The sequence below is a fragment of the Pelodiscus sinensis genome, chromosome 3 (genome assembly GCF_052426305.1).
Source record: "Pelodiscus sinensis isolate ZL-2025 chromosome 3, ASM5242630v1, whole genome shotgun sequence".
NCBI lineage: Eukaryota > Metazoa > Chordata > Testudines > Trionychidae > Pelodiscus > Pelodiscus sinensis.
Window position 1 is genome coordinate 182,661,364 of NC_143054.1, and position 14,726 is coordinate 182,676,089.

Sequence of the window (14,726 nt, forward strand, 5' to 3'; positions counted from 1 at the left end):
GTGTGCGCCCGCCGACAACCTGGGCCAGCCCCGCCCCCGGCATGTGGCGCACTGGAGGTGCCAGCCCCAGGCGCGCGACACGCACCGGCGCTTGGTGCGCAGCGCTCGGGCGGCCCCAGCCCCGGGGCACATACGGGCGTGCGGCGCTGGTGCCGGCCGTGGGCGCGCGGCTCGGGCGGCAGCGCCGGCCCCGGGCCCACAGCACAAGGCACTCAGGCGGCCCCGGCCTTGGCCCCGACCCCGGGGCACATGCCGGCGCCGGGTACAAGGGCATCCCTGCCCCTGGCATGCCCCAGGACGTGCGGCCCTGCCCCCAGGCGCCCAGCGCGTGAGTAGCCCCGCCCCCAGGTGCCCGGGAGCCTCTATAGGTTGGGGACCGCTGGTCTAGACTGTATCCCTGTCGGCAGAGGGATGCAGATTAGGCAGGTCGACATTGCAAAGGAGGTTTACCGGATCTGTCAAAAAAAGGCTTTGTTTCTCGACAGATCCTCCTATAGACTGCCGCTTTTTGCCGACAAAGTGCTGAGTCGGCAAAACGCAGCGGACATTTTTATGCAAATTAGGCACAGGGATATTTAAATTCCTGCCTCATTTGCAATGTCGACCTGACTAATCTGCATCCCTCTGCCGACAGAGGGATGCAGTCTAGACATACCCTAGCATTCTCAATACATAGTTTAGGCTTTTCATGAGAGAGGAATTTCATCTCTTTGCACATCTAATGTCCAAATACAAAAGATCATACTCTAAAATGCCTAGTGATGCTAGCCCCTAAAATTGCAAAAATTCTTTAGATAAAGTTTCTTGGTTTTGTTTTTACTTTTACCTTGTTAAACAGCACATTATTTATCTCACCTCACAAGCTGCCTGGCTGTTATTAAATTGTTTTGTTAACAGTTCAATCCACTGAAGCATGGTAGGCTAAAGAGAAATAGGAAAAACGGTTTTAAGGTCAAATTTCAACTTCAAGTGTCTACACAACCAGTTTATGTATTTAGTCTCAAGAACAAATCCAACTACAATTCACTAAAATGTTTAACTAAACTGAAATACATCTCTTAAAAAGTAATTCAGATTTTGGAGCCTGAACTAAGTACCTTGCATTGTGTAGTTGCTATCCAGGCAACAGTGCTTTTCACATTTAAGTTAATTTGATATTAATTACATCCTAAAAAAATCTTTCCCAAGTATTGCTTATCCTCCGCTCCTCCATATTTATTTTAAAATCCAATGACTCTAAATATCAAGAGTTGTAACTCAACTATATTAGGGACACTCCACTTGGCTGCATTAGAGATACTTCAAATAGCTCAGGAGAAAAGCAGAGGTTATATACCAAAACATCTCTCTCCATCCCTCATAAGTAAACTGGAGAGGGACGAAAAGTGGGGGAAGCCACTGCTCTGTTTTACTCCCCTACACAGACCACATAAGAGAAGTTATTTACTCCTTCAGGATGAAGGGGAAGGAGGGCAGGAAATGACTCTCAGAGCCTAAGGCAAAGCAGCTAAGCATGGTCTTATATTAAAGGTTTCAGAGGGGTACCCAAGTTAGTCTAATAGCAAAAACTTGAAAAACAACAAATAATCTAGTAGCACCCTCTGAAGCTTATACTACTTATCTACTATCTCTTTTTTCTTCCTCTCCTCCTTTTCTTTCATTTTTTTTTCCCTTCTCCCTGCCTCCCTCCTTCCTTTATTTATTCTTGGATCTGGACTTCTAACACTCCTGTCATCTAAAGAAGTGGGCCCTGTCAACAAAAGCTCAGGATATCATCTACATGTTTTGTTACTGTATAAGGTGCTACTAGTCTATTGTTGTCTTTTAAGTTTATACCAAAGGGTGAGCCTAAAGACTCAGTCTTGCCCTTAAAGATCATCATTCCGTGAAAAAGAGCTGAAATTTACTTTATATTTGATTATTTCTATTCAATAATACCGAGGAGCTAACAGAAGGCTTTGTCTTTGCTCTGCTTGATGTAACTACATCAGCGATTCTATTTGATTACTATATTGCTGTGGGACTACATATTTACCTAAATGTTTATCTAAAAAATTAACACCTGTAAATAATTACCAAGGAAAGAAAATGATGGGCCAAATTCTGTTTGCTTTACTGACAGAGGTAGTTCCACTTAATTCCTAATGTTAAACACATGCTTAAAAGTTTTGCTGGATCAGGGCCATAATCCTGGGCACCTTGCAGGATCAAGTCCTTAACACATTTCAGCATTAGCTCGCAAAAGTTTCAGAGATAAGAAACATTTCATGAGTGAATGTTGTGCTAAATGGGACAACACTGAGTTTTTCCTTTGCACAAAAAAAAAAAAAGAGAGAGTGTGCCAAGGCCCAGAGATAGGCACCTCTTGTCTATTGAAAGGTAGTATCTGTAACCTCTCACTCTTCAGTACAGCCTTAGCATTTGAAAAATTAGTCTAAGTATTGTTGTAGAGCAGCTTAAATCCACAGACTAAAGTCTTGCTACTACTGCTCTGCCTTGGTCTGCTGAGACAAGCAGATTTAAACATAGGAGAACAAGGCTCATGGGAATTCCCCTAGCAAATGAGACATTTTCCCAATGATATATGGCTTCCATAGTTATTCCCACACCTTCCCCTTAGCTTGCCTTGGCATAACTGGACTAGCCAGGTGAAAAGAACTATGGAGAAGACTCTTCTGCATCTGACTGATTTCCATGCATTGCTTTGGCAACTGGCTGCTATGGGTAGCTTAGGCATAAGTAAGTCCCTTTGTTTTCGGTTTTTGTTTAATTTTTCCCTGGGATTTAAATACAAATAAAAAAATATATGGAGATATACCTATCTCATAGAACTGGAAGAGATCTTGAGAGGTCATTGAGTTCAGTCCCCTGACCTTATGGCAGGGCCAAGTGCCATCGCTGACAGATTTGCCCCAGATCCCTAAATGGCCCCCTCAAGGATTGAACTCACAACCTTGGGTTTAGCAGGCCAATGCTCAAACCACTGAACTATCCCTCCCCGCCATGACAACAAAAACAGGTGAAAATTGGTGCAAAAAACTGAATAATTTTTCTCGATAAATATTAGGATTTATTTTGGTGGATGGAAGGAAGGGGCAAGTATTCAGTAGATTAATACTTTGATGAACAGAATTTAATGTGGTTTGCTACAGAACTAAAGCAGAACTCAAAATACAATGTCTTCTGTGAGATTAAGGAAACATCTCTCTAACCCGAAATAAAACTTCTAATTTGAATACAAAGTTTACCGTTGCAGATTTAGAACTATTACCCTATATTTACATTTAATAATTGGACCACACCACTTGTAGTATATTTAATCAACTTCATCCTTTTCTCCTTTCTCTGTTTTTTTTTAACTTTCCAATACCTTTCAGTGTTCTAAAATGTATCTTGATACAAAGACTTACATTAGTATGTCTAATTTTTAAATAATTATCTGCTAATAGCTTGAAATGTGCATGTGGTGGGCATGAGATTTATCAGTAAGTTCAGAGATACTTCAGAACTTGAGCATGTGCCTGTTTGTTTATTGTGTGCATATTCTAGACTAATACATAGCCTTACTTCAACAGGCAGCTGTGCATATACACAGAGACGAATATAACATAGCTCATTCAATGAATTGTATTTTCCTAATAAAACAAGTTAATTTTTATACATCTATCTGAATCATATAAAAGTAGGGTGAAAATCGAAAATAAAAAGGAATACTTTTATAAAACCTGGAATTTTTTATGTAAACATCAGTTTAAACAGGAAATTAAACGGCTTATACATAAATTACAGCAGCACTAAAACTGCATTAATTTATGCCAGGTTGTGGCCGGATCCTCAATCCAACACACCTGCTCTGCATCAAACAGTCCAGGTGGACTAGAGTACATTGCACACTATTTTCTTGAATATTAAATGTTATATAAAGTACAAAAAGGTCTGAAATTTTCTCTTTTCTCCTTCCTTGTTTTTTATTAGGAAGTCAGGTCTTGACTAACCAGAATGAAGAACTGGTACTATTATGACATCACAGATGCCATGAAAGTGAATCTCAGATACCAAGAAAGTAAATCAACAAGGAGTTAAAATAATTTTTATTCAGACTGACTGAAACTCTGGTTTGTGTTCATGTTAACATCTATTTAACTAAAATACTTATAAGCCCAACTCACTTTGCTAAGGACTTAACACTCAGCCTGTTTGATTAGAAGATAAGAGATTCTCATTCACACCTCTGAATCATACAATAAATTCTTCCACCAAAAAGGGAATACAAATGTTGTCAGTCTTGACATTTCTAAGGAAAAAGATCAATACAACCCAGCCCCAACAATCCCCATCATACAACAACTGTTTTCAATAATCAAAGTTACAGCAGCACGAAGCAAGTGGGCACAAAGCCATTTTTATGCTTTTCATTTGTGGATTACTATGAAATCTGAAATTGTACACATTCTTTGTATTAACTACTGTATGTTGTAACTCAAAACCATATCCTTTTACATGAAAGCACAAAGAGGCAGGCAAATTTCACTGCATTCACAAAACTACTTAACAGCAATTTACAAGCAACAAACATACCTTTTCTTTTGAATGGATAAATGTCTCCAGAACAAAGGAAGTGCTTAACTATAAGAAAGTATTATACAATTAATCAGTGTCCATAATAGTCATTTAAACTTATTCAGTTAAGAAGAAATGTTTTATGATGTTAAGATACTTTACCTTTGCTGTCATTAGGGAGACTGCTTTTGGATCTGGTAACGTGCTTGGAATGCTACTACACAATTGCCACATAAACCTAGAGTCAGTAATTTATGTTGTTAATTAAAATATTTAAAAATCTAAATTAAGTAAAAACTTCTTAAAATAATATTTATTTAAAGTAAAACTTACCCAAAATACGTATGTTCAAAAATATTCTTGTCTTGAAGAAACTGCATGTTATCATGCCATATCCACTGAAGAAAAAATGCTAACATCAGATACAAGAAAGCAGTTTACTTCATTACAGTTTGTGTGATTTTTAATAATAAAATTATTACACCCATTGACTATAAAAACCCAATGTAATCTCTCAATTTCAGTGGAAAATATAGGCTTGATATTTTATTTCTGCTATGACAGACAATAGTTTTGCCTAATGTAGTTAATAGCAGTTCCCAATATCTCCTCCCTTCCAGACACACCTTTCCACAAGCTTGCTTACTTGTTCAAGAATTTTTAAAATGAGTTTCTAATATGAGTCTTAAGTATGCATTGAGGTGTCTAAATTAGGGGCATGATTTTCATAAAAGCTAAACAAATAAATAGTAGAATTTATGTCAATGGGGTTGTATGGATGCAGCTAAAGAATAAGGGCTTGATCCAAAGCACAATGAAATTAACTGAAAGACTCATGCTGACTTCAATGAGCTTTTGATAGAACCCTGAAAGAAGAATTTGGCCCACTATTCTCATCCAAAGCAACAGTTTGTGCCAGATCGCCTTGTTTGAAATTAACCAAACCTACTGGCCTTATTTTTCCCCAATATGAAAGATTTTAAACTGTAACTCTCTGCTGAAATCTACTATGGATTGAGCAGGACTGAAAGCATAATCTGATTGGCCAGCCATGGACTAGTCCAATATTGCGACCGTTTTCAGCTTGAAAGCCAAACATGTAAATGGGCCACAAATCAGTATATTGAGACCGCTTCTCTGCTCTATTTTGCTCCCTAGAGCCATTCAGATGGCAAAAGAAGAAGAAAAAATCCACATGTAAATCTACTGGCAATACCACTGGCATAGGTAGAGATGCATTTCTATCAGGCACAGGGTTGACATGTTCAGCCCCTAAGCCTCCTTCTGTGCAGTTTTTTTAAAAGTACATGCATAATGGGGGTGGTTAGACGCATGTCAGAAACATGGAGGATGTGAGTGATGTGAATGATGTGTTCTAGCTATCTCCAACTGGCATTTAGTCCCTCAATAGCCATGTTTCTTGGCAACCAGCTGACAAGTTAGAGCAGCTTTCAGTGCTTTTATGTGCCATAAAGCAAGGGAGATGCAACAGATGGCTGGTTCTCATCTTTTCTTTTCTTCCTCCTCAGATGAGCTACCCTGGGTGGTCATGTGGAAGAGTGAAGCCATTCTCTGCTAAGGCTCTCCCCTAGGTTAAGAGCAGCCATTTGAGTTCCAACCCCTGCTCTCTTTGGGACTCTCAAGTCTGCAGGAAATAACTTCTTTATCATTTCTGATATTCAAGGCAACAAACAAATGAGCTGTTGAGTATCTGCAGTTATTCAGAACTCTCTGTCACAGAGCTACAGAGAAGGCTTTACCTTGTCTCCTTCCCACAGCAATAGACTATAAACACTTCAGTTTAACAATGACAGGCCACAGCCCCAAATACAAGTTTTCAATGTGTAATCAATACAAATCATCTCACTGCCTTTTTTGATCAAAGGCCACAGTTTAGAAATCTGAAGGCCACAGTGGATCCCAAGCACAGGTTAGAGAACTCTGATCTAGTCTACATGATTAAGACATAATTGCTTAAGTCAGAATTCCCGCTATAATTTTGCATTCATTTAAGCAACTACAAAATGGAAAATTAACAGAATATAGAAGGCTCAGATATTATAGATTGGTTTCAACTGAAACCATTCTTTCTGTTTAAAATCTCTGAAGCATATTAGCCCAAGTTAAAGGTTTTCTTATCTCATATAAATAAATTATTATAAATGTTTGAACTATTTTTCATGAAATGCACTGGTAAGCACAATAAAACAGAAATGGAGCTTGCTTGTTTGTTTAATAAACCATTCTTTCCTGTTTAGATTATACCTCCTGCCCAAGTTGTGACTATTTCAAATGATGCATTGTGAGGCAACTGGTGTGCTGGAGACAGCTGATTTTTGGCCTTATTACAGAACAAGACATTGAGCTAAATTATATTACAAGAACTACATGACATAGTTTTCAATGTGTAATCAATACAAATCTTATACATTTTATGCCTGATATGTATAATGCCCCATCTTCTTTATTGCCCTTTCTCTGATGATTATGCTGACAGCTCTCTGTTACATATTATTTTTACTTTAGAAATACCCGCGAATGTTAGAATTTTGTCATGTAATGTCTATTTTACACTTACTTTCTTATTGCCATATATTATTTTAATAAAAAACTCAACTTAAAAAAATATAACCTTCCTTTTTTTGTAGTTAATGATAAAACCAAGTTTTAAGATGATTTTTACTGCTAGGTTACGAACTCAGGAAAATAGTAGATAATAATAGAAACACTGACACAATTTCAATTTTAACAATGTAAACTTTTGTCAAGAGTTATATTACAAACTGTTCTATGGAAGATGGCAAGCCACTCAATTATCTTAATGTTAAAAATCAAATTTCATTTTCTATATTTATGCAGATATCACCAATTTCGATAGACTTCTTATTCTATTTTTACACTGGTGTTAAAATAAACCAACTTGTACCTCTAGCAACTCTGACGATACATCAAACTTGTATTCTTTGCCATTTTCCTCCTCTGGCTCCATCCGTTTATAAAACAGCATGTACGCACTGTGTGTCTTTAAGAAAAAGAAATCTGAATAATTTTTTGCTCTAGAGATAAGAGTATTTAGGTCATAAATTTTAAAATATATTTACTTAGCAAATGAAAAGAGATAATGATACCTTTTCAAAGGAGAAGTCCATAAATTTGTCAGTGACAGAATCATATGTTTTGGTCTGTCAAAAAAGAACATGGGTTACTGAAAATTTTCATCAGAAACCTTGCTGTTATGGCCGGATTGGGGAAGGTTCTGGTCTCAATATGCAAGCAGGCCTTCTATGCAGGGTCTGCCATCAATTATATTACTTGCTCATAATTAAATAATGTTTAATTTTTGTAATATTTTTCTTTAATTTTCCAGAAGTGAATGTTCAGTACTTGGGACTCTGACTCTTCTCTTATTTCTCCAGATCATATTCTCTCTTTTGGATCTTCTGCTTGGAATCAATTTTGTGTTATACTTTGGAATTGCATCTTTACCGGGTGGGAGTTTTTAGCTTATTCATAGAATTATTGTAATAAACTTATTAAGCATGCAAATCAGGAAAGCACACATTTGCAACTAGTTTGTACTAAAGATCTGTAAAAATATTTACAGTGCTGACAAAAGGTAGATTCATATGGAAGATTAATAAACCAAGGCAAGAAGCTAATATAGTAAAGTAATTTGCTTTTTATATTTTTTAAAGCCATGAAACTTCCTTCTCTGACCAAAAGAAAAATTATGTAAGGTGTGGGCTTGAACATAAATATTAAACTTTTCGTTAGGGATGGATGTGTGCCTGATTAGCCAATACTTTCTGGCCATTAATCTGAAGAATTACATTCTCTGGCAGCTACTGATTGTTCCTGAAACATTAATACTAATATGTTTCACTCTTATTAGTGCTTCTTAGTCAAGGATTTCAAAATGCTTTTTAAAAAGTTATCACTATTTTAAAGACCAGGAAACTGATGTAATGTGAATAACAAGATACACGAGCTATAAAATAATATAATTTGCTATGCAACTGTTTGGACAAAATGCACTTGCATTTGTAAAATTAATGTATATCTTATTTCACTAACAGACTATATTCTTAATCACATACAAAAACTAATTTAGAGCTGCACAAGTGTCTCAATTAATCTCCCTTGGTAGCTTCATATACATCAGGGGCCTCAACATCGCAGTTTGGAGGCCATCTGCGGCCCAAGCAGTTCCACAGTCTGGCCCATGCACAGCTGCTGGCATGACTCCCTGTGGCCCTAAAAGGGCGTCTGTACCCTTTCCCCAACCCCAGCCCCTGCTCCATCCCTGCCCCACTTCCATTTCCCCCACCATCCTTCCCTCAAGCCCCCTCCCACAAGGGATGTGGCTTCAGGGGTTACTGGGAGGCTTGGCATGGGGGCCACAGCAGGGGTTGTGTCCCCGCACACTCACTGCAATGATAGGAGCTGTGGGAAAATTAAGCAACACAACAGTCCCTACTCCAGGGGTGGACAATCATTTTTTAAGGGGGAAGTGGGCCACTCCAAGATTTTGGAAAGTGGTTGAGGGCTGCATTCTTCCATGATATTAATGGAAGAGACGTGGGGTTTGGGATAGAGGTTGTGTGCAGAAGGGAGCCTAGGAGGTAGTTTGGGTGAAGGAGGCAGTTGGGACCTAGAGCAGGGAACTGGGGTGTGTGGGAAGGAGTTTGGGTGAAGAAGGCAGTTGTGACCTAGGCCAGGAGACTTACCAGCCAGCAGCCAAACCAGCCTACCTGCCTGCCAAGCTAAAAGCTTGCAGAGCTTAAAGTATTTCTGCCTGCTCGACCATGTGCTTGAGTGAGTGAGTGAGCAGGAGGGTAGTACTTTGTGGCTGCCTATTAGTCAAGCAGGCAGCTCCCACTGGCCAGGTTCTGTCCAGAAACTAGCCAATGGGATTGTGCTGGAGGTGGGGGCAGCATCTGAATCTTCCCCCCTCCTCTCCGGACTCAAAGAGAAAGTGCCCGCAGGCAAGTTTCTGAGCGGCGTGTGGGGCTGCGGGACAAGCAGGGAAGTCCAGCCTCTGCAGGCCAGATCCGGTGGCTTGACGGACCGCATCCGACCTGCGGGCTGTTATTTTGTCCAGGCCTGCTTTACTCTGCTCCACCGCCATCTCCCAGGCTAGCCTGGTCGCTCTGTTCCACGGTGTGGGCTGGGTTGAGAGATGGTGGTGGGGCAGAGCAGGCAGCTGCGTAGCTTTGCTTCCCAGCAGCTCCCACTGCTGTGGTAAGTGCGGGGGGCCTGAGCCCTGCTGTTGGCCCCAGCATACCCGGAACCTCGCAGACTAACCTGAGTATGGGGAACCATCCCATGTTGAGGGTGGTTGGGGTGGCTGCCACATGGCCCCCAAAGCGCAAGGCCCAGGGCGGTTGCAACGAACCATCCTATGGACAGGCTGGCTCTGCACACACCTCCCCCGGGCCACAGAGACGTGCCAGAAGCAGTGCAGAGCTAGCAGTCAGAAGCCACTATGCTACCGGTGGTGGTGCCAGGGGTTTCTGGTGGAGGGGAAGGTTCAATCACCCAGGGGTAGCAGGCTGGGGGCACACATGGGAGCGGAAAGGGGACAGAGAACATGGGCTGGGCGATGTGGGAGGGGAGACATGGAGACTCCCTCCCCAGAGCCCTACCAGAAGGGGGTGCCCACAGCCCATGAGGAGGATTTGAGGACTGACACTGGCCCTAAGATAAATTGACCCCCCAATATACATGTTGAACAGGAGGAATAGAAGGGGAGGGCAGAGCTCTATAAAACCCATGTGACGAAGTCCTCGGGTTAGGGTTATTGTCCAGTAGTACCTTCTGAGATGGTACAAAAGGACTAGTGGTAAAGGCTACGACTTACAGTCATTTCTCCACCAAAACATTCAGAAGCAAGCTGAGCAGAATCAAATGGTTTTACTTCAGCATCATTGAAAAGATACCTATAAAAAATTAAACTTTTGAATCAGTTGTCTGTCGCCTATCAGTAGATGAAGAACACCTGCATCTTAAACATTACATTTATACATGGAAGATACAACTATGAGGAAGTAAAAGAAAATTACATTCCCATTGCCAGCTAATTTGTTAGCTGTGAATCAATAGCCAGGAAAGCACCTTCCAGGATTTTCCCACTTTTTTTCCTCTACTTTGACTTGTCCACTGAAAGAAAATGTGTTCACTAGTTCTACCTCCCTACTTAAGAATTTAGTCTCTTGTTGAAACCATGGCTTGGAAAGCACTGTACAATGAGAGTCTGTGCTGTCTTAACTAAGCTACAGAAAGCAAAATTAGATAGCATGTGGAATATAATTAGCCTCTCTGCAGCTAGATCTATGACAGTACAGGCACATTCCTGGCCAGCATTCCTGGGTCCAAGTACTTGCTGCCCCCACTCCCTACCCCCAAACTCTTGAGATCTGCTGAATGACCACTCTCCTAAAATAATCCTTAGATGAGGTTAGCCAGTCCAATGCAAAGTTCATGTGACCCGGAATGAGTTAGAGCCCTATTGAGAAGAGGATTGCCTAGATACAAGAGATCAAGAGAGGCAGAAACCCTTAGTAGGATCAGGTTTCTTATGCTTCCCTGCAGTGTTACCAGACTTTGATGTTATGGTTTCCTCAGATTAGCATGTTAATACCAAACAGACTAAGGCCTGGTGAACATACAAAATGTGTACTATTTTAACTATTCCAGTATAACTATATTAGTATAGTTAAAGCAGTACAAGCCTTGTAGTGTGATTGCAGTTAAGTCAGTACAAAAGTGTTTCTACTGTTATAGCTTATTCCTATTTGGGAAGATGAATAAATTATAACATTATAAGGCACTTTTATACTCTTAGAATTATGTCCACAAGAGGCACTGTATTGGTATAATTATTTTAATTAAAAATTGCATCCCAAACAAAAATGTATATCAATAAAAAGACTGCATACTCCAGGCCTTACATGATCAGCTGCAGCTAAGGAGGTTCATATGCAACTTTCTCCTGAAGTTTACATTTTCTTGGGATGCACAGGTAACCATGTGAGCTTTCCAGTCTTGTGAAGAAATGTGTATTCTGCCTGGAACCTAGAAGGATTGAATTATGGTGCAGCTTCTTTTTTATTGATTCTCCTAGTTTACAAGACCCAGCACATCAAATAAAGCCAGTATCTTCTATAATACCTGAGCTGCTGAGTTCTGAGTATGTGGCTGAATAAGCTAATCATCCAAATAAGAAACTATACAAAACTCCTTCAACAAAGAGTTTCTGCTATAACCAAAGTGACCTATGTGAACCTTCATGGGACAGATCTCAGGCCAAAGGAAAAACGAGTTACACTGGAAATACCAATTGTCCAACATGTATATATAGTGCCTTTTGTGGAAAGGAGTTTCAGGGATGTGTAATCAAAGGCAGGCTCAGGTCCACAGATGCCAGGAAATCAACATGTTCTATCAGTAGAAGGGTGGATCGGAATTATTTTATTTTTAATCTCTCAGGTTTTTAAACACTAGTACAACCACTCCGGGTTTTAAAGAGCAAGATGCCCTCTTCTTTATGGCCAGATAATTTCAGCAGTTACTCCAGATTCTACTATTCAGAAAGGATGACTTTTCACTAAAAACAAGTCTGTGGAGGGAAAGGTTGATAGCTCAAAATTTTTGTACTCATTCTTAGGGGCAGAAAAGGAAGGCTTGGTCTTACTCCCAAAATACCGCAACTAGACGTAGACAGCTGAAAGAACATTTGAAAGCAAAGGACTGACTTATTCCCAATGAAGAGTGCCTAGTATTCTTTTCTGAAAACCTAAATTTGTTGCTTGAAAAGTGAGAGAGAGTTGAATCCAAGATTTCTCAGAAAAATGCTATTCTTGTTAAGATAAATACTATTTTACAGAGGTGAAATGAGATACTTTACCTTCGTGGACAAATCTCCTAGCACTCTGAAAATCAATACAAAGGAGCTGGAGATGTTAGTGGAGACCAAGAGGGAACCCAGCACAACATCATTTAGACTACTGAAAGTCAAATGAATTTTAAGATGGATACACAAATCTAGATCTTTAAAGTTTTAGGAATCCATGTGAGTTTTAGAATCTTTAAAATTTTTTGAACTCACATCTTTCCTTCCTGTGAACCATGGTCAACAAGAAAAGTCACAAAAACTTGAGAAGTAAAGGGCAATACCAGAGTCTTAAAATACAACATCATTAAGTAAGGAGATAGACTTACTTTTTAAAAAATGGTGTCAATTAAAGAACATTACAATAAAATGTGATGATCAGCTAAAATGGACATAATAAGTGAAGGTCTCAGATGATGACCTCCGCTGGAGGAACTGTCTTTTCTAAAGGCTACAAATATTCAGACATACTTCTGTTAATTACATATGGTAAGTAAGCGTTGAACACTGAGAAAATTTAATAGCTTGGAAAACACTGGCAATTTGTAAATTCCAGCTGAGATAAAACAATAGTTTGCCTGTATCAAAAGATTTTGATAACTACAGTGTAACAATGGAGAATCTCCCAGATGTAGAACTGAACAGATTTTAAAAAAAGCAAAATGAAAAATTATGCCCCACCATGAAAAATTAATAGCTAAAAACTGACAAAACAAAAATGACAAATTTGAAAGACAAAGAATATAAGACATAATCATATTAGAAAGGACATAAAAGGGCATAATCATAATAAAAACAAGTTTTTTCCCCTGAATCTGCTTTATAGAAAAAACGTAAACATTCTTAAAAAGTAACTGCCTTCTCTCGGATATTCACAAACCTAGTCATCTTACCAAAGTTGCTATAGTGCATTAACATGCATAACTGCTAAAAATACATTTTAGTGCAATATAAATCTGCATAAAAGACACAGATTCATAAATGTCTTGCACACAAAGTTACTACACATGCACTGTCCAAGAATGTACAATGACTTGCTATAATTTTATGACTTTCATCTAGGACATCTAGTCCTGAACACACTCAACAAGAATCAATGACGGTTTGCACTACTTACACAACAAAACCAATAACCTTTACAAAACTGATGCAACAAAAAACCAGAAATGTAGGCATCGAAGCTGACCTATCGTTAAGCTTTTATAGTCTAATAGAGAACATGCAGTGTTATGTACTCTAGAAAGTACAGTATTGGTACTTTCTAATCAATCCATCCAATGCTCACCATTTTTTAAGTTCCACTAAAACAGAAGAGAATGTTTGTTGACAGGAAAAAGATAAATACTTACAAATACATTTATCAATTTAAGGTGATAGTTCAAACAAGAGATTTAAAATACTTTATTTAAAACAGATGACATTGCCGTGTTAAGTATTTACCCATTGGAAAACTGATCACAAACAAGAATACTTAAAACTCACCATTTGTTGTTTTTGTAAGCATGGGGATTGACTATATCTCTGACAAAACTGTAGTAGTGACCACCATCTGCTGTTCCGGTATGTACTGTCACGCCTATTAAATCGTACTCATAACTTTCAGTTTCTTTTAAATAGTCACCATCGTCCTTAAAACCTTAAATAATTTAATATAACATTTAGCAAGTGATTCCTTTAACCCTCATAACACTAGAATTAATGCAGGTTCAAATACCCAGTGCCATCTGGCTATATAGTTTAATTGATATCATTTTAGGCTAAGAAAGAAAAACGTTCAACAGATTGAATTTATTATAGCAAATATTTCTTGCCAAAAACACTAAGTAATGGCATATTATATTCTCGGCATTGCATATAAACAGCAGCCAGAAAGCCTACACCCAACAGGTAGAGAATGGGTCACTATTCTTGTGGGGTTGCTGCTGACCCAGAATACAAGACATACATAGTAATACTTCTGCAGCTTATATATACACTGAACCATTTAATAAAGTTAAAGAATTTTGCCACCACATTGCCCTACAAATATACAACAAATCAACAACAAACTATATATAATAAGCCAGGAATGTATAATTTAATCATAAAAATAGTTTTATCAATAATTTAGATTGGTTTTAGTGCTATATTTACAAATATAAAAAGATTTAGCAGTCACCAGATATTATGTAAAATGAATTTCAATTTCTTTATAAACAAAAACAACAACAAAATAGGCTACACATTAGCCTTTCATTGTTTTTTAATTTCATATGGACTTTTGTAAGCTTAATTT

At 38.8% G+C, this 14,726-nt stretch overlaps 1 protein-coding gene across 5 annotated transcripts in view; it reads right to left on the reverse strand.

Annotated features, from left to right (window-relative positions):
- USP34 (ubiquitin specific peptidase 34) overlaps positions 1–14,726 on the reverse strand; it is a 247,534-nt gene that overhangs the window by 57,951 nt on the left and 174,857 nt on the right. For all 5 annotated transcript variants that reach the window (XR_012903003.2, XM_075925544.2, XM_075925543.2 and 2 more), the window contains 8 exons: positions 13,934–14,087; positions 10,421–10,499; positions 7,689–7,742; positions 7,487–7,582; positions 4,894–4,958; positions 4,723–4,798; positions 4,579–4,626; positions 856–921 (listed from right to left, as the gene is read on the reverse strand). Coding sequence is in view for 4 of the 5 variants with exons in the window: in XM_075925544.2 (XP_075781659.2) it covers positions 856–921; positions 4,579–4,626; positions 4,723–4,798; positions 4,894–4,958; positions 7,487–7,582; positions 7,689–7,742; positions 10,421–10,499; positions 13,934–14,087 (638 nt within the window). In the remaining variant the exon portion in view is untranslated. The remainder of the gene's footprint in view (positions 1–855; positions 922–4,578; positions 4,627–4,722; positions 4,799–4,893; positions 4,959–7,486; positions 7,583–7,688; positions 7,743–10,420; positions 10,500–13,933; positions 14,088–14,726) is intronic.